Source organism: Gouania willdenowi, chromosome 9 (genome assembly GCF_900634775.1).
Source record: "Gouania willdenowi chromosome 9, fGouWil2.1, whole genome shotgun sequence".
NCBI lineage: Eukaryota > Metazoa > Chordata > Actinopteri > Blenniiformes > Gobiesocidae > Gouania > Gouania willdenowi.
The window spans coordinates 15,747,746-15,772,674 of NC_041052.1; the positions used below are offsets into that span (position 1 = coordinate 15,747,746).

Below are 24,929 nucleotides of genomic sequence, written 5' to 3' on the forward strand. Positions count from 1 at the left end.
TCGTTGCGTCAACCTCTCCTTGAGCAACATCTGTCAGATTGGAATCTCGGCGCCCACACACTTATAGCGAGTTACACACAAATGAGGAGCACAAATTCTGTTTCGTTGGTACACACATTCAATCAGTGGCCTGATGAAGGAGCGCTGGGAACGCTTGAAAAATAAGTGTCTCAGAGGGTTGATGATGCGGCTTGAAATGTTAAATGTCTCCCCAAAAGTAGCAAAGGTGGTTGTAAATCTAAGGGATTGTAACACATGGGCTGCTGAAGAACGAATAGCTTAAATCTGAATGTTGTGCAAGTGAAACATCAATCATCAGTTTCATGCAACATATGGTTTGCAAAACATGTGCCCTCAAGGAGTAGCACAGTAAATTAATGTGCATACATTAGATAAACATAGCAATAATCCGATTAACACAGTCTGCACACGTCACACTAATCCAGAGTGTGTATTACGACAGAAATGTGGGAGTAATAACCTAGAGCCAACTGCACCATGCAGAGTGTCTGGCAACAAGCTGTCAGTCTTCTACTGACGTGGCCGTAATTTACAGATTGGTCTCATTTGCATATTTCCATTCCTGCTTGTTCATCTTACTCAGGCAGCAGATGGATGCTCCATGTGTAACCATTGTAAGCAACTTAAGTTCTTACCAGATTGGTCCCAACCAGAGGCGGCAAAAGTACTAGTCTTCAGTACTCAAGTGAAAGTACACGACTTGAAAAAATGACTGGTAAAAGTAAAAGTATTGAAAAAAGTCCACATCTTTTATTTTTTAAAGAACTTGTAGAAAACTGGCACATGAAAATAACATGAACACCATGGATAATTTAGCACTCATTACAGATACTGTAACATTTGTAAATGAAAAAAATATATGCAATATCTCAATTAAACCCAGAGCAGCTTTGAGTTTAACATTTTTAAAAACTTGAAAATGTTAACCATAAAACTAAGGGACCTGCCTACCAGAAAAAAGTTGTGGCGTCATCTTTGAAGATCTTAAACTAGCATATTTTTTAAACGTACGGAGTAGAAAGTACAGATATTTGTTTAAAAAGGTAAAGAGTAAAAGTAAGAAGTCGCCAAAAAAATAAATACTCAAGCAAAGTACAGATACCAGAAAAAACTACTTAGGTAACGAAGAACAAATACTTTGTTACTGTACTTGTCATCTCTTCAATCCGTGCACAAAGATACTTTATTGCTCTTCCAAAACAACAATAGTAATCATTACTTAAGTGACTCAACCACTGTGACATAAAGTTTGATTAGGTTTGCCGTGTAAACCAATCAGTTAGTCCCTTTTAAATCTCAAAGCAGAGTCATTTACAGTATATCATATATATATATATATTATCAACCAGGGCACAACAACCCTATAGTGCCACATGCCGCCAACTACTGACAAATAGGATTATTGATATGATGAAGGCACATAATGTAAATATAAGATTGTGTTTGGAGGGAAAATGCTCTATGCTCTACACGTTTTTGTATTTACTAGTGTGCCACTCAGGGCTTTAAATGAACATTTTAGATCAGCAGCCAGCATGGCTAGTAGATTCCTAAAGTTACCAGCCAACCAGATTTTCCACCAGCTAAAATAAACTACATTATGAGCCACAGAATAGATTTAAGTGTTCATGTTTTTTTTTAATAGTTTTTATTTCAGTGGATTGCAAAATTACATTAAAGTGGTAAAAATATGCTGTATATATATAATTTAAAAACAATGTTGAAACAATCCCTAATAGGTGCAATATGGAACTTGTCGGGGTGTGTCGGAGAAGTGAACAACCATCTGCATAAATAACTCTACATGTTTGTTTGTTTTTCCAGCTAAATTCAAAACTAATTTCAGATCCTATTGTTTGTTTTGTGCCGTTTGTTTGTCCGACAACAACAATCACACTAACGTAAGCACGTAGCCAACTGTTGAATGACACGTCACGACATCGTGTTCATGGGAAATGTAGGAGTACTACAACAAGCAGTGTTGCCAGATACACATTACGTTTTAAACACAAACAAAAAACCCTCAAATTTCTGCAGCCTGCCGATTCAAACAGACGCAGCAGTGGTGTTTCATTCTTCACCAGCCAAAATGGCTGGTAACACTAAAATGTTACCCACCAAAGCATTATTGGAGTATGCATTGTCATTTTGAGAAGAGATGCACACTTTGTCATCATTTTGTATTTCTTTTGTCATTTTGTGCATTTTTTATTGTCCTATTGTGTGCTTAAAAAAATAGTGTATTTTTTTTTGTATAATTGTGTGTTTTTTAGAGTGATTTGTTTTATTTTGTTTATTTTGTCGTTCTGTCCATTTTAGAAGTGGTTCTGTGTGTTCTTGTGTTTCTTTTGTATATTTCTTTTGTTGTTTTGTCTATTATGCTATTTATACTGTACATACCGGTATACGATGGTATTGGGTGCCACAAAAAATTAGACGAAGGGCTGCTAGTTGTCTGCTCTATAAGTAATCCTTAAATAATCACTCTACATAAAGCATGGACTTTTTCCACACTTTTGCAGGGAAGTGAAAAGTGTTGGATCATCACAATAAACCTCGCAAACTTAGAATTAGGGTCATAAATACACCATGTTTTTTTTTTTGTTTTTTTTTTTAAATAATGCTTAAATATTTGTCCTACACCAAGCACAAAAAGAGTGCATGGACTGCACTGAGCATTCATTGAAGTGTGGGTGTTCTATGATATGATTCAACAAAGAAACTAACAAAAACAAGTACAGCATCAGATTTGCCACTATTGGCTTAACTGCTGTTGTGCTCACTGGACTGTAAAAGGCTTCTGTGGACATCAAAGAATAAGAGATTTGTTTTAAAATGGTTTCGTGCAGGGTGTTTAAAGCTGTAAATTATTGCTCATGATCCCAAATCCTTTTCCAATGATGTCATGTCTTCATCATCAACTTTGAGTTATTCAAAACAATGGGCATGTTCACCTTATACGGTTCATTTAAAGTGCTGAGTGAGCAGTCATCACAGCTATGTTTCTGCTGAGTTAGTGATCGGAATATCTCGCAAGTCCCCATGCTGTGTTTTCCACAGTGTGAACCTGCTGTTCACAATTATACTGCATGAACGCTCTGGGTAAGGAAGAGCCAGGAAGCCATTTACCTAGTGAAAAAAAAAAGATAAAGCATTTTCAGATTTCTTTAGCAAAGAGACAATCAGAGAACTTCACTCAACACAAACTGAGGGTAATTCACTTAAAAATGGCAAAGCACCAAAACATATGCTGTCTTTATTATTATTATTGTTATTATTATTATTATTATTATTATTATTATTATTAATAATAATAATTCCAAAAGATAAACCAAACTGGGCAGCTGTGATTTGTATCATAGTGGGGATGTAAACAAATATACATTTGAGCCTTCAGTTTTCTCAATTCAGTTTTACCCTTTTTTGTTCCATTAACTTTCTTTAATTAGATGTCATCATTGCCTAAGATACATACTGAAATCGTGCCAAACAGGATGAATTTAGTTAACTTGTTATTCATTTTATAAATCTGTGCATCAGATTTGCAGAGTGACAGTGACTTACATAATGAGACATTTTGTGCAAGACAGTTAGCCACGCCTTTTATGGCGAATAAAATTGTGGAAATTTGTGATATTGGCCCAAAATATATTGGGGAGGGTTTAGTGAGTGTCATATAGCTATTTCTGTTTGAGGAGAGGAAGTCTGCAATTTTTATCTCAGGATTTTGCGTGAAACATGACTAGGGAAACATGACACAACAGGGAGACTCAGTTACGTTGGGTTAGTTCCTCAATTACTCCACCAAGTTTTATCTGGATCAGACCGGAATTGTGCATTTATCGCAATTTTCTGAAAAACTGAGGTTGCCCCTACATTTGGATCTACTGTATGGTTATTAATGGGGATAGAAAGCAGACATGTGCAACTGGCATCCCAGGGGGCCACATTCGGCCCTCATTCTAATTTTTTGTGTAACCCAAAGCAAATTCCCAAAAATTGTAATTCAAGAAGTTGGAAGCAATATGAAGCCCAACGTAATGCACAAAGTACACAAAAACACACAAAATGACTTATAAAACATAAAAAGACAACAAACACAGGCACAACAGCCACTTAAACAAACAAAATGACACCACATTACAGAATAGCTCCAAAGACACACTAAATGTTAACAAAATAACACAAAATGACAGGAATATACAGAAAACAACAATAAAAATACTGAAAGTGATCCAACAAAATGCACAAATGGATACCCAAAATGTAAGAGCAATACACAAAATGATACCAATTACACTAAAACTAACAAAAACACACATAATGACTCCAAAAACGCATCAAAAACCCCAAAGGCAGTGAAAAGAGCCCCCCATATTAATACTCTGATTGGTCAAGATTCTAAATGCTAACATGAATGTTGATAATGTGATCAGATCAGAGTGTGGATGATCATAGTACCATAACGGGGATCACTGATCCAGATAGCTGCCAATATCTGGCAAAGAGGATATTTGATGCTTCGCAGAGGTTTGCACTCTCTGAGCACTCTTGTTGATGATTTTAAATGTTGTTGTTTTTTGCCGACTTTAATCTTCTTATAGATTTTAAGCTGTTGAATTTTTCTGCACTTTTTGATCATGTAAAGCACAATGAGTTGCCTTGTGTATGAAACAAATAAATTTGCCTTGCCTTGTTTCCTTATGTAATCACTTTGCTGACCTTTATACAAACACTTAATTGCTCTAATTTACGCTCCACCTTTGGAAAGCATCCCTCTAACACCAGCCAATAGATCCTTAGCTTGCATAATTCAGTGAACACTGTTCAGTAAGAGGACAATGTTGAGATTGTGCCTTCACTGAGTGTCCTAGTTGTTCTGTGACACTTGCACATGCCACTCAGTGTCATTGCTGGTAGTGCTGCATGCTGCTGAATGTGAAGGTCACTTTATTTAAAGGCAGCAGAACAGATGATCATGTCGTGCTTAGAGTCCCTCAGTGCTCTGCTCCAAAAGCAAGTCACTCTTTTTTTTTTTATGTTTGAGGTCAGGGATACCCTTGCACTTTGTTGTCCCATTACCTCTACTCTATGCCTTGGGGAGATTACACACGAGTAGCCAGTGTTTCCTGACCTACAGATTCAGTTATTATGGTGTTAAACCAGGGCCTGGATATAATCTGTCAAGTCCTAGATCGCGGCAGCCAAACCAGGAAGCGTGTGTCGACTTTGTTTTGGTGCAGGAATGAGAATATCAAATCTTAGGGGTCTTTGTGCAATGAATAAAGCTGAATCCGTGCCATTTCTGTTACTCGACATCAAAAGGAAACGGCAGCAGTCCGAAGCAGTAAGATATCACAAACACAGGCAGGCAAGGACACGCTGCTTCATTTAAACCCAGATGAAAATGTGCACCACAGTGCTGTCAGCCAGGAGAATTTACTGCTTGCAAATCAAAAAGATTATTTTATTATGCCTCACATGAATGGGAATGAGCCCCGCCCCACCCCATGCTTCTTCGCTCTGTTCCCTCCTCCATCATGTTCAGAGAATTGCAGCACAGCAGTATATTCCGTCAAGAAACAAAATAATTTTCTGTCCTTCAGAAAAAAAAATTACACACACAAATGAGTGCTGAAGCCCAGCTTGCATTTGCGTTTTACCATTGTGCTGCAGAGCCTGATCGTAATCCATCCGCATTCCTAATGTTAGATAATCTGTCCACTTCAGATTTTCTGCCACGCCAAACAATCCTGAACCTGAACGCAGTCCGCTATTTATAATGCTTTTCTTCTGGTTAGAGGTTGCTGGTCAATGTGGCAACATTCAATTAACGCCTCATTTATTGTATTTCCAGGCAATTAACTCCCAGTTTATCCTGTTTTAACTGACCATGAAATTACTGGGCATTTCTGCTTGGAGATGTTGCCTCTTCTGATGATGCATTTAATATAATAATGTAGTTGTAATATTGTGTTTACATTGCTGGATCTGCCCTGCCATCTGAATGTTTGCTTGAGTATATGAAGGACAAGATCAAGGACAGAGGGAGGAGCTGTGTGTGTGTGTGTGTGTGTGTCTATGACTCAAAGTGGAGCAGTGTTTCTCTCTTATCACACACTCTGCAAGAACGATGTATTTTTGTCTTCGCTGCAGTAGTGATTTGTACTCGATTACAGCTCACTTGCTAACAACATTTCGGCAAACAGTCCAATTTGAGATTGCAGGAGCGGACCTCCTGCTGGTAAAGACCAGGCTCGTCCTAGCTTTGTTTACTATGTGATTTTGTCAAGACAAGACATTTCCGTTCTTGGAATGTAATTATAAAGCTTGATGCAGGCAGTAATTACACCAAAAATTGTGCAGTAAGAAATCAAGTTAGTCTTACTTTCAACCTGAGTGAGCAGGTGTAATTGAAGACTCTGCTGCACTTCAGAGAGACAAATTATCAACAGATAAAGACTCATTTTGTGTGAAGAGACTTGGAAATCATAACTTTTCTATAAAAGATAGTAAATAAAATATGTTTAGTGTTCTTACTTATTCAACTCCAACGAGAAATGCAAGATAAGTCATGGTTCCTGCCTCTGGTGGAGCGAATCCCAAACCCAAACCCTGAAGAGAAATTGATGATGATTACAGTGGTATAATGTGAATAATTTAATTCAATTTCATATATACATAGTGTAGATACAACACTTTTTTATAGCCCCAATTGATTTGCACCAATATGGTAAACACAGATAATAGAGTTTAATTCAAGGTGTTCCTTTATTCAGGTTCTGCCTATTTTAGTTCTGGGTCACAGGGCAGTGCTGATCCCTAAGGTAGGGTACACCGTGGACAATGCGCCAGTGCATCACAGGGAAAACACCACAGACAACCACTCACATTTACCATTCACACCTTTGGGACATTTAAAGACTTCAAATACCCTCACACACATTTATGGACATAGAAAAGACCCAAGTTCTGCTTGAACCTATGACCTTCATGATAGGTCCTAACAATTGATTGACACTTTGAGTGCCATGGCTTACCCAAGGACACTTTGAGACAAATAGATGCCTTGCCAACTAGCAAACCTTAACCTTATTGTTTGGAAGATGACCATTGTTTCCAACAAAAACCTTAATCGACCAGTCTGTAAGAAGAGAATGTATTATCACAAGCTGGTTTGCATCGGGAGCCACAGTCCCGGAACAACTGGCTCCATAGCTGAGATACCTGCAGGATAGAATAGAAGGACAAGAAAGCACAGACAACAGAAGGGAAATGACCTACGTGACAGCATCTAATGTATATAATTAGATCATATGTAAGGTCTAGCAGCCTAAAGCAGGGTATACGCTGCTTAAACTTATGGAAGAGTAAGTAGAGGAGAAATGCTTCTGTTAATAAACCTAACCTAAAATGATCTCACATCTCATTTGTCACTGAAGGTCATCTGAGTGCAACATTTTCATTTAATACTATTTGATTGCTTCATTGGTAAAAAAAAAAAATGTTCCTTGGAAAGTTTGTGATTACTGGAGAGCTTGGTTAAAAATTGAGGTACAACTCGCACAACTAAAGGTGTGAGCAACCAAGTTTTCCATCGAAGGCCTAAGGTCCTGTCAACACTTTTGGAAGTGTGGAGAATACGGTAATTGTCCTTGTGATGCTTACACGTTGTGGTGAAGCAGAACCTTAACTACTTTTCATCCCAGTAGTGGTGACTTAGTGGGCCACATTTTCAGCTTCAAGTTCCTGGGAACACAAATCTCTTTGGATCTAACATACAGTCTAAACACTGGTTCACTGGCTAAAAAAGCATGATGACCAGGGGTGGACTGGTCATCGGGCATAGTTCCGGTGGGCCGTTGGTTTATTTGACAAGCAAGTGGAGGCAGACATGGTAACAGGTGGCCAAAAAGGGTCCAAAAGTGGCAAAAACATGGCAAGAAAAGAGTGTAAAGTGACTAAAATGGGCCAAAAGCATAGTGGCCAAAAAATGGGTAAAATGGGCAAAATGTGGTAAACAATAGTGAAAAAGGACAAAAATGTGGAAGAAAAAGAGCCAAAATGTAAGGAAAACAAGGCAAAAGGTAGCTTATTTGGATGAAAAAAAAATTTCAAGAAAGAAAAAAAAATGGATAAAAAAGTGTCAAAGAGAACTTTCAAAAATGGACAAAAAATAGGGGGAAAAAGGACATTTATTGGCAGAAGGTAGCTAAAGACTGACAAAAGTTTTGAAAAGGGGCAAAAATCCGACAAAGGAAGGTGCAAAATGGCCAAAGGAAATAGGTAAAAAGGGGTAAAAGTTCCCCTTTTTAGGATTTTTGGGGGAATAATAATAAGACATAAAGAGCCACATGTCGAGCATCGCTGACTTAATAACCAGCTTCTACGTGGTACTGTCCTCTGATAGTGTAATGAGCTGGTCTGGATAGAATTTTGGTCCCAGTCCATCCCTGGTGACGACTGTATTTTGTAAGCACTTGTAGGGATGCTGGACTGCCACAACAGCACCTAGCAACTCAACAGCAAACAAAAAAGTCTCTCCAGTGAGTTGTAAAGACTTTGGAACACATCCTAGGCATAAAACCTACCCAATCTGGACGACATTTCCACCTCTAGATGCCTCCGGAAGGCATCGGCCATCACAAACTTTTAGTACTCCTTCCATCAAAAAGATCATAAAGATCCATCAGATCATGAACAACAAGACTGACAAATTATTGTGTGTATTGATGCTATTGGTCTTTTGTTGAAATTTTATCTTTGATACCTTTATAACTGTATATCTGAGCAAAGATGAATGCAACACATTTTCATCTGCTTACTTATGTCTGCAGTTACAAAAAAAAGCTATATCTATGCATTAAAGACGTGGTTGAGTTGCATTGTTACTTTTCAAACAGCTTGAGTTGTTCTGTTTTACACAATGAGTGCCAACTTCTTATCCCTCAGATGTTCTGGCAGTGAGTGCCAATACAAAATGGAAACAGAGCCAAACACAGAATGAGTGGTGATAATTGATCCTTTTTCTGTCACCCCGATGCAGTGGAGTCAACACATGCAGAACGGCTAAATTGATGTCATGTCTACAGTTCCTTAGAGAAAAAACTCCCAGCAATCAAAGACACTAATTACAAACGCCTGATGTCTTGCTTTATTCCTAAGTCTTTAAATATGCTGCTACCATTTTTGACACAATAAACAGATCTGTCATATCTTTTCAAAGTGTATAACCGCTTTTGCCATCTGCCCATTTACAAAGCTGGATGTTTGCTTTGTGCCATGAATGATTTTCCACATCATCTCAATGGTTTCTGCTCACAGGAAGCTTTAGTCACATTTAATTCTGGGCATTTAAACGCAGGCCATGAGGTGATGTCACACTCTCATTCCCCTGTTGTTACAGCTGTTGGATACATAGAGTTTATCAGACTTCTGGTCAAAGTTGGTGAATTTAATGGCGCAGAGATGTTGATGGTTGTTGTTTTGTCTATGAAATACAAACACAATCTTCTCCGACACTAAAATGTTCAAAGGCTGGAGTCAATATGCTCTGGTTTATTGCCACGAGGCACATCAAATGCTCTGTTTGGATTGTAGTTTTCAGTCTCATTGTCCTAACGTTAGTTGATGGTTACGTTTAACGGCCTTTTCTTCTTAATTGCATTGTTAGTTTAGTGTGTTATGATATGTCCACGCACAGCTCAGATACCAGAGCAGCAGCTTTTTAATGTCTTCATCTTGCAATGTGCTATAAGTATGGTTTATCGCTCCTCTCAGCATCAGACGTGTATCCCTCATTTATGTGAAAAGTATCATTATCTTCTTCACCAGCTTGGGGATTTTAGCTGTAAAAGACATGCAGAGAATGGAATCTGCTCATGCTCTTGCATGGCGGATCACTCACTGCATCTGTCGGCGCAAAGGTCCGGATGAGGTCACGTAGTTCAAATGCTTTTCCGTCATCATCACGGCTGAACTGAGACCTTCTTTGACCTGGATTGCCTTCTCTCTGTGCTTTAGCGTCTGTTATGACTATAGCATCCTTTTATTCTATCCTTGGTGGATAATGAGATTTGGCGCTACCTGAACAGATGGAGATTCAGAAAGTGGGTCCACAACCGTTCATACTATTTCTAAAATCACCCACTATAAAAAAGGAGTCATCAACATCCTGAACACCTGCTTTATTGCTGTCGACTAAAGTATAGTGTACAAGATTAGAGATACAGAGACCAATTACAGGTCTGGTAAAACAAAACATGCACCAGAAAGCTAACAACAATGATGCGTTAAATGAGTTTCTTTTGCACAGAACTTGAAGAGCCTTACCAAACATGTAAACGTGCTAAAATAAAATTGTGCAGTGTGAAAGGTTCTTTATTGTTATAAACACTAACCAGCCATTGTGAAGTCTGTTGCACCCATTTTGCTGTTTTCAATCAAAAGTTTGTCAGTGCGTGATGTCCTTTTAAAGGGTACTTGTCGTGAACTTTAAACAGTGGCGTAAATATCGACCGTGCAAACAGTGCAGCTGCACCGGGGCCCATGAAGGGAGAAAAAATAGCCAGCTGTGCAGAAGCTCCACAGGCTCCTGTTTTTGTGAACAGAAGTCGCGATGACGTGACGTGTGGGTAAAGTTGAAGAGGAGCGTCATCATGTTTAACAATCCTAAACAAAAAGCAAACGTGTGCAAAAGCTGATTATCAGAAGCATGCCAACGAGCTCCATAAACGAAGAAACATCGACACTAATGCCGTCTCACACTTCTCCGGTCGGCCAGAAGGTGACTCTCCACCACCGCAGCCTTAGAGGTTGGAGTCGGCAGACTTAGCTGTATAACTGTATAGATGTGTGTTGTCAGTCACCTCTAATGTTAGCCTACATAGTGACAGTAGCAGTTCTCTCGAATGACTGTGCATGTGTGTGTAAGTGCACGAGCATGCGCTTTAGGCTGGGGGTAGGGGCACAAAAACAATTTGCACCAGGGCCTATCACCAAAATTTTACCCTGCTGACTTTAATTGTAAGCGCTGTCAAAATATCATGTATGATAGTAAAGGTTTAGTCTGCCATAAGTCATACTGGTTCCTCAATAAGTAATGGTTGACATCATCTGATATTGTCATATTGGCCCCACTTTTCTGGTGAAAAGTTCTTTCTCAGAATCACTATAATACCTCCTCCATCTCCTCCACCAGCATGTCTAGTCTCACTTCTGTTGACTTGATCAACAGCAGGTGTGTAAATAATATGGCTGATATAACAACTCCATATAGCAAATTCAAGAGCATTGTTTTGGCCCATTTCCAATCAAATTTACACCATAGCCTTACTTTCACCCTGTTCTACTTCCCTGTTCTATGCTTATTACTGCTAAAATTCATATCCACCTTACTACAATCTGAGTTATAGTACATGAAAAACAAGCAGCTCTGTAACTCACAGGCCAACTCAAGGTGATAAAATTATCAGTATTCTTGGCCCAAGTCCTGGACTATCCCAGAGTGGAAGCAGCTTTAATCCGTCATGTGTGTATCCCTTTTTTTCTGTGTGCTTCATCTCACATGTAGCATGATTGATTCACATCTAAAAGCCTCGACAGAAGTGTTGCAACATTGATGGAATGTTACTATGTTTCTTTATAGGGCAGCGATGAGGGCGACGTGGACAAGAATAAGTGCTGCACGTTGTGCAACATGTCCTTCACCTCGGCTGTAGTGGCCCAGTCGCACTACCAGGGTAAAATCCATGCCAAGAGGCTAAAACTGCTACTGGGAGAGCAGCCCACCATCACGACCAAAGGTATGACTCCTGTTAAAAATGCATTGTGGGTATAAATGATGAAGAGGCTCCATGTGATGGGAAATAATTAAGGATGAGGATGCCATATGTGCTGGCAGCGTTTCAATGTAGGTGTGTGTGTGTGCGCGCGTGTGTGTCCACACATTTCTATAACTGCTGTTGTTACTAGAAGCCACCTTGAAAGGCATCCTTGAAGTATTCTCATAGTGTATAATAGGTTCCACATCTCTAATGTATGGAGGTTCACAGTCATTGAGGTCATGTTGACTCTGGTAGCCTAGATGAGGAAACTGCACTTGGGGCAACCTTGGGGATCAAACGTGTACCTTCTGCTTATTCAGTGTTTTAAATGATCAATATATCATTCAGTTTAAAGAATAATTGTTTGAACCTTGGCCAGGAGTTTTCTTTTATTGTCATATTGATAAATCCATGATCACCTTTGTTGCAAGATGTGTAGAACAGGAAATATAAAATGTACCAACACTCTTTGATTTTGGGCCGATTTAGTCCCATTGACTCCCATTATGACCACATATTTTGGATATATATCAAAATAAAGTGGGAACAAATAGTTTTGTTTGACATTTGGAAGACACTTTTATGAAATGTACCGTTTTGGTAAATATTTAGTAAATATGGCTCAAAATCAGTGTTCCTATCTATTATTGACCTTCTCAAGTCTGTCATGAATTCATATTAATATCCTTTTTTTTTGTGTTTTTTCATTGGAAGAAAATTGTGTTTTTTTGGCAGAAAGGGCATAAAAACATTTAAAAATACAAAAATATAATGAATGGGGGTGGGGTTGGGGGAATTACATACAACATTTTTATGACATTTTTATGAAGGGTACCGTTTTGGTACCTAAGATCAAAGAGTGTAATTTTTTTAAGAAAGTGTCTATTTGTACGGTTGCCGTACAGACAATCACGTGACCTAAACTGGCCAAATAGGGGCGCTGTGTACGGATAGAATGTTGGTATATTGATACTTACAAATAGCCACTGCCTTTTTTAAAAGGTGCCACGCGGGTTAAAGACGTACGGCATTTGCTTGAAGCTGGGACCGAGGTATTACGTTTTGATTTTCAGTGTAGTTACGTGGAAAGACCACATCTATAGAGCAGCTGTTCCATGAGCTGAAGAAATCATATTTTTTTTTTTTTTTTTATTTAAATCTCATTTGTTTGAGTTATGTTTAATAATTTACTGAAACCTAACAGGATCATGCAGTGGTTTGGCTGTAGAGTGGGTTGTTAAATTATTACTTCACTCACTTTAAGTATTTTCAGCAGTTAGGTTAAAGGGACTTGCTCAACATCCCACTTCCTTACCCATTAGGCCCAAGTAGGGTAGTGCAAAAATCACTGCAAGTAACAATTGCTAGTTTTACACATTATTAAACAAGTAAATACTGTATGCCCCTTACATACGTGGGCGATGACCTATTTATAAGATTGCATCTGTTGATACATTCATAGTTTGAAAACATCCCACATGAAAAAATTGTAGTTTCTAAAGCTGCTCAAAGATAAACATTTTTGTATTCACACGTTTTTTATGGAGGACAGTGATTAAAGTCCGTGTAAAGCAGAAATACATTTGTGTTATGAGTTTGTCACACCACAGAACCATGTGTCATTGACCACTGAGCCAAATTTGAAAGATGAAAAAATTGTTACGTATATAAAATAAGGTCTCAATATCATGGAAAAACACTGGGGGTGTGTCAGTTAGAGGCTCCGGAACCACGCCCACACTTTTGGTTGTTTCTTATGTCGTTTTGTATGTCTCTCTGTTATTTTTGTGTATTTTGTAGTGATCTTGTATATTTTTCTCTTATTTAATGTGTCTTTGTTGTTGTTGTTGTCTTTTTATTATTCAGATGCTTTCTTTCTTTCTGCAAAATTCAAGATGTAGTAAAGTCACTTCATTTCCCATGATGAATGAATACAGAGATGGAGGGTTTGAAGAATAGCAAATTGGGAAATAAGGAAATAATGCAAGAAAACAGCACTCTTAAGATAATGCTGAAGGCTGTTGAGGGATGAATACGAGGGATTGGTTTAATGCATTGGGGCTTGCAGCTCACAACAATGATGGTTATACTGGAACTCAAAGAGTGTTTCTGTATTTTGTAATTGGAAAATACCCTCCTGTTGTTTGAGTGAATCAGAAGTAGAGAAGTTGAGACATGTGCTTGATTTATGTTGATGATAGTGCCATTGTTGTGTTGCGATCCTGCTCCCCCTGCCTGCTGGTCCTGTCTTCAATTTTCACAAAGGTGAATTGATGTGCTCGAGTTCTGAAGTTCAAACTGAATTTTTTTGCAGTAACAATTTGTCTTTAGCTCGAGGTAAGAACGAGTTCAAAGGGAAACATTGCTGTAATGAAAGATGTTATCACCAGGGCTTGATAAATGGCCCCTGGTTCCTACTTTTTCTGCTTTAAACCTATCTCTAGAAAACTTTTACAAACTTGTATATTTTGTTCTTTAAGATTTTCTGTTTTGGTTTCTAGTCATGCATTGCCTGTGTTTGTCAGGGAGGGTCTAAAGATTTATTAGTGTGTTTTACACATTCCTCCGTCTGTTCCACAACCAAAGCAAATACATGGAATTCACCCAGTAAGGAGGCTTTGCTTGTTCGATCTGATGGGAATGTTTATGGCGTGGAACCAGTGGATTTATCGCCGTGATAAGTAATGCATAAGAAGCGAATCTTTTAACCACGTGCACACCGCTAGATCCAGCTTCGGTGCACCATAGGGATTGCCCTGTAGTATTGATCCTCGATGAATCTATTCTAGAAAAATTAAAAAACGTAAATCAGCAGGTCTCTTTTGTCTCGTGAACGAATGAATCACACATGAAAGGCAGAGAGCGACAGTAAACAAGGCTGCTTCGCTGATTTTTCTCACGGTTTAGATCAGAGATGGGAAACTTTTATCTGATCCGAGTCTCAGATTATGAAAAATGAAAACAGCATTTACAATAATGACCAAATCTGAGCAATCATTTCGAAAATAATAATGGCTTTTGTATATTTTTGTTGTTGTTTTGAGTCAATTTCTTTAGGTGTTTTGAGTAATGTTGGTGTCATTTGGTTTGTTTTGGAGTAATTTCATGTACTTCTCTTTCATTTTGTGTAGATTCGGAAAGTGTGTGTGTGTGTGTGTGTGTGTGTGTGTGTGTGTGTGTGTGTGTGTGCGTGTGTGTGTGTGTGTGTGTGTGTGTGTGAGAGATGCATTAGAAACCCAGATGTGTGGAGAGAGCAAACCAAATGACTTAAAACTACATTTCTACAACTGCTGTTGTTACAAGAGGCTGTCTTGAATAGGCATCCTTGAAGTATTCTCATAATGTGTATTAGTGTACACAGAAAAGGTTCCACATCTCTAATATGTGATGGTTCTCACTTATTCAGGTCTTGTTGAATTTGGTAGCCGAGATGAAGAAACTTGAAGTTTTTCTTAAAGAGGTATTTTCTTAAAACGGGGACCGAGGTATTTACTTTTTGTTATTGATGTAGTTACGGGGATGGAATGGATGGTTTTGTGTATATTTGGAGTCATTTGTGTTTGTCTGGAGCTGTTTTCTCCATTTCCAGAGCTACTTTTATTCTTTCTAAATGTTGTTCTCCTGAACTCAAAACCCATCCATCAATCTTCCCATCTGTACAGTCTGTCATGGTGATAAGCTCTACTCCTGTGTGATAAGTTTAGAAAACTCTTGCTAAAATCATTCTGGCCCTGTTTCTAACTTCTTAACAGGAGGCTGACACTGATATCTCTGTCTGCCTCTTCCAGCGTCTGCACTTGTGTTATTTAGATTTAATCACCAACTGCTCTTTGCCTGGGGCTGATTAAAGTCCTCTGCTGTTATAATCCTATGACAGCTGCTCACCTGAATTTGCCTGTAAATTGGCAGCAGTGAGAATAATGAGCATAGGTCATGGGAGAAAAATGGTAAACCGGAGCCACAGCACAGAGGATATTTCTTTTCAGATATGTTGGAGCCCACTGTGAGCAGCTTTGTTTGTCTACCTTGGCTCAGAGTGGTATATTTTTTGTGTTCCCAGATTTCAAACACTAATAATTTACATTTCTGTGTGCGTTGAGTTGAGCACTAAGAGAGCAAACAGCTTGTTATGTTGCATTCAGTTTAATTCAGAATTAAACTGAATTCAGAATTAAACTTAAATCCGAATTAAGTGGCTGGTTCATTCCGATTTTAATTCTGATTAGATAATTCATCTTTCTTGTAAACACTTAACTTGCTTTAAGTTAATGCGTGTCATTCTGAGCGATTTCTGTGTGATTTACTAAAGCTTTGGGTGGACAATAACAGAGCAGGCAAAAGACTTTGAAATTGACCAACTAAAAGTGAGTCCTATAATGCCATTGTCAGCAATCCCATCTTGGATACTTCCAGATGCAAATGTTGATTTTAAATCATTAGGCCGAGATAACAGGAGAAATTCACAACAATATGGTATGGTATGGTTTTTATTTAGACAGGGACAGTGCACAATTTTTACATTGACCAGGTTATAGCTAATTTCCACCTGTTGTCCCTGGGCAGGTTGATGTTACAGCATGTGACCATGGATTTATGCAATTTAACACCATCATTAACACACATTTAATTTAAGTAAGTTTGAAACATTATGAACTTTTCCAGCAATCCTTTCTCCAGGTGAACGGCCCCTCCCTCATGACGTCGTCACTGATCATGATTGCAAGTTTGATTTTTGAGAAGCCCTTTTTTAGTTGAATGAGCAAATGCTTTAAATGCAATAATCTCTGTTGGCAGTGTGTTCCACTGACCCATAGCCATTACAGAGAAGGCTGATTTAGCAAAAGCCGTTTCACATGTTGGGATGCTGCATTCTCCTCTAGAAGTAGAATGATATAGATCGTTGTTATGGGTATGTACATGTTTATACGGATGCATCTAAGAGTTCAGAAGGTAGAGTGGGAGTAGCATTTGTCATGCCAGAATTTAACATTTGAATTGCAAAAAGGGTTAGTGAGGGGGTTTCGGTGTATACATGAGAGATCACAGCAATATTGCTGGCATTACATTGGGTAGAGGACGTTAGGCCTCAGAAAACAATTATTTGTTCAGACTCAAGCACATTGCTTTTAACTTTAAAAAATGATTGTTCCCAGGGTAGAAACTACAATCTAGTGGGCTTTTTAGATGTTGGATGATGGGCCTGTCAGTGGTTTTTCTATGGGTTCCAGCACACAGTGGAAATGAAGTCGCAGACAAGAAAGCAAAGGAGGCCACAAAGCATGGACATATTGACGTAGTCATTTAGCTCAGCAAAACAGAATTGAGGGCTCTTATCAAACAAAGAATAAAGGAAAGGTGGAAAAAAACAATGGGAGGAAGACAGAAGAGGATGATGATACAGAGGAGTGTTGGGGAAAGGAGGAGAGCAGAAAGAAACAGGAGAGCAGAAAGAATCATTTCAAGACTAAGATTTGGTCACACAGGGCTGAACGGCACATAATTTAAAATGCATGATATGGGTAGATGTAGGTGTGAGAAGACTGAGACAGTGGAGCATGTTGTTTTTGAATGTGGGAAATATGAAATAGAAAGAAGTAGTTTGGTAAAAAAAAAAAATCTTGAGCAAATGAAAAGCCAGTTTAGTTTGGAGATATTGAGGCATAGGTCTGAAGGTAAAGAATATGATTTGTTATTTCAATATTTGAGGGAAATAGGTTTGTTGGATAGAATATAGGATGTTTCTATCTTTGTTTGTTTGTTTTTTTTTGCGAAAGAGAAGTCAGGTATTGAGATCCACACTTCACATCAGTTGGTGGTGGTAATGCACCATGTAGTTGTTTGCCAATCTCCAAAAAACTCCCACATAGAAGAAGAACGCACGATTTACCGCGATGACGACATAATCTAAGATGGTCGTCCGGACTAGAGCTGAGACTATTTATTTATAAGAGCCTTAGAATACATGGACATAAAGAAAAGAGTGGATGGACTTAAACATGCAGACTTTCACACTGACATACACGGCGGTAGACGGGATAGGCTTCACCGGAAGCTGGCACTAGGACCCAGAGGCGGAGTAAATGCAGCCTCGTACTGATTGCACAGGCTGTAATATCACCAAGTTTATCATTATACCAGTTGTTAGAGCTACTGTCTTTACCAGGGAGCAACTATTTATTCCTGATTGTTTTCCAGAGTTTTACTGGGCTTTTTACCCGTGATTTGCTTCTATCTCCCTTCCACGCCGCAGTCCAAACTGAAAGCGTGTGTTATTGTCGAGCTGCTGCTTCGAAACTACAATCAAAAAAATGTGAAAACAGTTGTGCGGTGTTCTGTGTTATAGCCGACAATAAAAGGTTTATTGTGTGTTTTTCACGATAGACGTCACGTTCGCCACCTGTCAAATCAGAACCTTTCCCAACCCCAAGACCTAAAGCGGAATGAAATAAAGCCGAATAAACCGCTATGCACACAGTAAACATCTCACATATAAACTATTGGAGATTGTTGCTTCTCCTGTGTGTGTGACAAAGATTGCTGGAACACCTCATCCACCCAGTTGCTCCGGTTAGAGAGAGAAACGAGGATACAGAGTTCAGTCTTAGCCTTTTATATGCCACAGTATGGAAACAGTACTGAATTATCCAGCAGTACACTGATGTACAAGATTAATGATGATTCGTGATGGTATTCTGTAAATAATAAGACAGAAAAACAGATATAAATGAAAAACGGGCCGACCGGAAGTGACACGGCCGATTAGCTTAGCATTAGCGCTGGTAACAGAAACATACATTAAACAACTAAACGGTGCGCTATCCGTGAGATTCACAACACTAAACAACTGCTTAAACATGCTTACAGTGAACCAAACTTACTTCTTTCATGAACGCATCACATTTAAAGCAGACGACACATCGGCCGGCCGAACCCTCGCGGGGTGTAGTGGGAAATACTGTAAACCACACATTCAGTGGTCAGGACCCCTTCGCGGCCTGAACACAACGGTGAAAACAATAGCTGCCCGCTTAGGTGCCTGAACATAAAAAACACCGTAATCCCAAACAAAACATAGGAAATTTATAACATAAACTTTAAATGGAAGAGACCAAATATTGCACAATTGAAAGGCATCTGTATAAAATACATTTTAAAACAAAAAAAATATTTACTCAGTAATGGATGGGTGTAGAAATGTTATAAATTACTTCTTTTAAAACATACTTAAGTACAAGTTAAATTCCTGATTTAGAAATATACAATATCTGGCAATGGGGATATTTGGTGCGTGGCGGAGGTTTGCCGTCTCTGATAGCTCTTTTTGTCTGTTTTTGTCATCAGAATTCTAGGGATGGTGTTAATAATAAAGCAATGTCTGGCTTTCTACTGTAGAGTTTCAGTTTCAGAGTCCATTCTAATTCTGTTGCACTTTTTTTTGTTTTAGTAGAAGCAGGACGAGTGAGATTATGGCGCTATGAAGTGATTGATATTGTGAAGTATCCAGCAGCTCACAGCACCACATACTAACACAAAACATGTGTGGATTATTGATAATGTTGCGATCATGAGACAAAATATAAAATACAGTAAGCAAAACATTCAACTGTGAGCCAAACAGCAAAATAATAGGTGACATGTAGGTGGCAGCAGCGCACCTTTGGATGAGAGATGACCCATGATGGGCAGAGCTCAGAGGGAGAGGAAAATAGTTTACAAGACAGGAAATGGCGCTACGAGAGTTGATGCTGAAGTTCCTAGCAGCTCACACTCGACCAGAGCACATGTAGAACTAAGTGGACTATTGAGTGTCGCGATAGTGAGAGAAAACTATCAAAAAAAACAGGGCAAGCAGTGAAACTTGGCATGTCCGGGAGGAGGAGTCAGTAGCATGTGTGGAGAATGACGGGGGAGAGACTTGGAGGATGGCCAAAACACAGTAAGCAAACCATTCAACTCTGACCCAGATAACAAAATAATAATAATTTTGCCATCAAAAGCCCAGTTTCAGTGTTGTTTTTGTAGTTTTATAGAAGAAAACCAATGTTTTGGTGTCCCTAAAGCAAACAAAAAAGAAAAAGCCGTTTTTCTCAGCTTTTTGTCACAAACTGGCGATTTGTGTGAAACTTGCCTCTATTCAACTGCAGATTACTGAAGAATGAAACAAGCTAGAAACAAAATTAGTTTTTCTGATTAAATTAAAGACTTTAATCTTTCAGAATCTCATTTCAGATTGTCATAGTACAAAATATTCTGTGGGTCTTTAAAAATCAGTCAAAATGCTCAAAAAACGGCTGGCACTGAAGGGGTAGAGATTCTGAAAATGGCTGGCACTGAATGAGTTAAAAAAGCACTTGCTGGTTCAAAGGATGTCTACTCGACTCCGGTGTGTTTAAAGTGCTTCTGACTGCCAGCCAATGCCTTACACTGACAGACACTACCATTAGGGACACCATCTGTGGTCAGCGGTTCAGTGCAGACACGATGGGGGTGTCACACAGAACAAACAAGATGGCACTGCCATCCGTCACACTTGGATCTCGCCAAATGCGGCGACATGTGGGAGCGTGCTCCCTGCTTAACAAGCACAGGGTAGGAGGGACGAATGTCCACATGGGAACAATTGATCCCTGTCTCCAGGAAGTTCACTTATGTCACCCATTAGTCTTTTTTTTGGCATGCATGCGCTTTAACAAGCTCTTCTACATTTAGGGCTGATTGATATTTTCCCTGAACCATTCACGTTAGAGGTGATTTGCTCCTTATTCACTTTGGCTATTGATTGCACTTTCTATTGAATCAGTAATACCAAGTCTGTGGCTCCCAATAATGCAAATGTCCACCTCTTGTTACCAGGGGTGAACTGGCCATCTGGCATACCGGGCATCGTCCCGGTGGGCTGTCGATCTGAAGTGTGCCGTCCGGTCCGCTACTTATGTTTTTTTTATTATTTTTTTACGGAGAGAGTAGAGGCAGACATGGTAGCAGGTGGTGACCAAAAAAAATGGTCCAAAAGTGGCAAAAACGTTGCAAGAAAAGAGCAAAAAGTGACTAAAATGGACCAAAAATAAGAGTGGCCAAAAAATAGGTAAATAAAGAGGAACCAGGTCTTAGGTATGTAATGGCAAAGGGTAGTTTCAATGACCAAAATGTGGCAAACAATAGTGAAAAAGGGCAAAAATGTGGAACTTAAAAAGGGCAAAATATCGGGAAAAAGGAAACACGTGGTATTCACTGGGCAAAAGTGAGCTGATTTGGATGAAAAGTGGCCCAAAGAAAGGATTTGACAAGTATCAAAAGAATGTACAAAAGAAAAAAAGTGATCTTTATTGGCAAAAGATAGTTAAAGTCTAAAAAAAGTGTCAAATTTTTTGAAAAAGGGCAAAAATTGGACTAAGAAAGCTGCAAAATGGACAAAAAGTAGGAAAAGATTGATATTTATTGGCAAAAGGCAGCTGAAGTCTGAAAAAAGTGTCAAATTTTTTGAAAAGGAGCAAAAAATGCCCAAAGGAAATAGGTAAAAAAAAGACTCAAATGTTCACCCCTTTTAAGGTTTTCTGGGGGAATAATAATTAAAATGAAGACATAAAGAGCCACATGTTGAGCATCACTGACTTAATAACAGCTTCTACGTGGTGTCGCTGATAATGTAGTGGACTGGTCTGGATAGAAAATGCCAGGGCTACAATTTGGTCCCAGTCCACCCCTGCGTGTCACTCTTGCTCTGCAATGTATTTACTTTTTATTAATTTGCACTGCTCATATCTTCTTAGACAGTCTGCTCTGTATGACTTTTTTATGTGTGTGTGATGGTCTGTAGTTACTTCTACAATTCTGCACCACACGAAGAAGTGCTTGAGTTAATGCTGTTGCACAATTCTTCTTGGTTTTTTCTGGATCTCTAATTGCTGTGGTAGGAAATGACAATTCTCATTTCTGTCTGAAATCTCTTTTTTTCCACCATCTCCACTAATTGATATTTTGTAACCCAAATTACAAGGGTAGTCTCACAAAAATAAAGATTCTCAGTCAAGTCACTGCTGCAAATTACACACAGGCACTTTTATTAACAGCCTATCTATGGAGATGCTAGAAGAGATTAGTGTTGCTCCAGCCTTTAGGAAGAACATATTCTCTGCAGATTGCCTATTGTAAAGCACATTAGGCACAAACTGACACACATTTAACTGTCTGTGTCCATACAGAGAAGAGTTTGTGTGAAAGGCAAACATTAAAAAAGTAGTGACTTTTAAAACTCGTACAGAGTTCCCACCAGGAATTTTTCACAGCGTAAAAATGCTGGTGCGAACGTCCTGTTTGTTACAGTCTTAAAGGAACATAGGGCAGGATTAGAGAAAAAATAAACATTCATGTTAAGTGTCTGTAACGCTATCGGGTGATGAAGCGCTCTAAACCAAAGAGAATGAGTTCACACATATTTCTACCTATTGCCTTGAAAAGATTGTGATACATTTTCTATTGCTGTTCTGAGTCCGATTTTCCCGCCCAGTTCTGCCGAAGTGGCGTCAAATGATGCTGGTGCACGTTCACGAGACAAGCACGGTGGAGTAAACTACTGTTTGGTTCCACAGATGCATGCAGAGGCAGGTGCACAGGTCTTAGTAAGTAAGTAAACAGAGAATGAAGAAATAATCATGTCATAGTTGGAGTGTGGATCGGGCCGCATTTTCTCGTCCGAGTCTGACCCAACAGTGAAAAACTTTTTTTTTTTCAAAGAAATTACATTTACGTTTGTTTTAATAGAAAGCATTGCTTTTTTTTAAACAAACAACTATTAATATCAACATCAGATCAGTGCACCGCTATAAAGCGAAAGTAAGACACAAACAGAGGCGCAGTTCACACAAGAGACCCATCGGATCTATTTACATAATCCATGTATCAGAGATAAAGATAATCCTTGTTATTGTACAGTAAAAGAAATGTTCCAACAGTGCATTCCTTTATAATTGTCCTCTGCTCCATTCTACATCCACCGCAAATCAGCTGTTGCTGCTGCTGCAGGAAAAGCAGAATGCTACAGCGCAAACGACACTCAAACTCGACCACCAGTTCTAAATATCTGTCTGAACCCTGACGGGTTCGGTCAGATGTCCATCCTCTATCTACAATATGAGCTGTGCTCCGTGATAAACAGTTGATTCGTGCCCCCACGGTGGCTGGGCTGATGGCTGCAGTTACACTAACCACCTGGAGTCACTATGGAGTTTAATTTCTAAATCCTGCCCTATGCTCCTTTAAGAGTAGTTTGTGTAGTTGTTGTCCTGACAGGTTTAAATCAAAGCAAAACAAAGAAATTACCACCTTTACCACTACTGAGCTGATTTCAGCCGGGAACTCAAAGCATGTTTTTTCTATCAGCGCCCAGGTCTGTCACGAAAACAAATCATCGGAGTGATAAATCCCCGGCACCCAGTACTCCCAGGTATTGATTTTTACATAAGTAAAGGCAGAAAACTGGCTCAGCTCGTCAGTGGAGCCTCTCGTTTCTCTCAGGATTTGAAGCATGCAACTGGAAGGGGAAACACTATAGTCCGTCCCTTCATACACATAGATCCATGTACAGTAAGTCACACTGTGACAAAACTGTGATCCTTTCAGAGATGATGATGCTAAAGATGATGGAGACAACTAACCACTTAAAACTGATGAAGAATTCAGAAACTGTATTTCTTTTTTAAAAACTAAATTCTGAAAGCTGATTTTCAATGATCCACTTAGTATAGTACATACCTATATGCATGCTCTTTGAGCAGAATCAACTGCTGGTGTTGCAATATGTTGCAACTCTTGTTCGTTTTGGGAGCTCAGAAAAGCCAAATAAATGATGTCACATTTATATAATCACAGCCTTATGTATTTTCATAGCCTCACGTTTTCCCTACTTCCCCTCACTGGACCGTTTCCAGTTGTCTAGGCTGTGAGCGCATTAGCCACCATGAATGTCACTTCCTTTTTACATTTATAGCTCAATAATTTGTCTGTTTTGATTCACCCACGAGTGAATTGGAGAAATCCAGACAATAAATGTTGCTCTGTGTCTGATTCATAGCATTGAAAAGCTTCGGAAATTTGAAGTGGTTTTATGCTTAACAGCAGATTCATTTCAGGGATTTTTGCTGACATTGTGCTGCAGTTTCACAAAAATGCAACAACAGCTTTGTACAGTTAATGTGATATTCTTAAAACTACTGTGAGTGTCTCAGAAGCTTTTCAGTTATGAACAACTATGAAACTTTGCAAACAGACTGACGTTAATGTTTAGTAGACTATTATCATATACTATTTCTATATATCTTCTGTTAACAATCAGACATGACAAAAGTAAATACATTCCACAGGGGTGGAGGGGAGTCACACAAACACGCCAAAGGTTTGACCATCAGCGTTACTAATATGTTCACATTTACCAGTTCTAGAGAGGACAAAATGTGTTAACAAGAGTAAATAACAAGTGAAACATTAGTGACAGATGATGATGACGATGTGATGTAATGTGCACGGATGATGGTGATCAAGGAGAGAGATTTTAAGTGAGACTCGGACAGAATGCGGCCGATCCTCACACTGCAATAATCTGATCAATTATCTGATCAAATCAACCTGTTACATTGTTTATCAATGAAAGCGTTATCATTTTCACGGATTTCAATTACATTTACAAGCGTTGGGAAAACTCCATGTTCCGTGATTTCTAGACAGCCCCCAAAAAAATGACATCACCGCCCCCTTTCCTTCAGCCCGCCTTCATTCACACATAGGCGCTTTTTGGCTCCTTACGCGCAGTGGGCGTGTCAGGAACCTGGACCTGAGAATACGCGTAGGAGAGAAGCGCGTAACTGCAGGCGCGCAAAAAAGTGCTTAAGTCCAGACGGGAGAATAGACTCTATACTCATTTGATCATAACTGACAACTCTACTTAAGCTCCCACATGAATACATACTTCTGACAGGCACTGTACTAGTAATTATGAAAAACGTTACCTGACTATACGATATTTGGAACGAGCGTACAATTAAAGTTCAATACAGGTATTGTATCAATACAAAAATGCATTGATATGGT

General features: G+C 39.0%; 1 protein-coding gene across 3 annotated transcripts in view; it reads left to right on the plus strand.

Annotated features, from left to right (window-relative positions):
• zmat4a (zinc finger, matrin-type 4a) overlaps positions 1-24,929 on the plus strand; it is a 152,008-nt gene that overhangs the window by 68,479 nt on the left and 58,600 nt on the right. For all 3 annotated transcript variants that reach the window (XM_028458460.1, XM_028458461.1, XM_028458462.1), the window contains one exon: positions 11,669-11,825. In XM_028458460.1, coding sequence (XP_028314261.1) covers positions 11,669-11,825 — 157 coding nt within the window. The remainder of the gene's footprint in view (positions 1-11,668; positions 11,826-24,929) is intronic.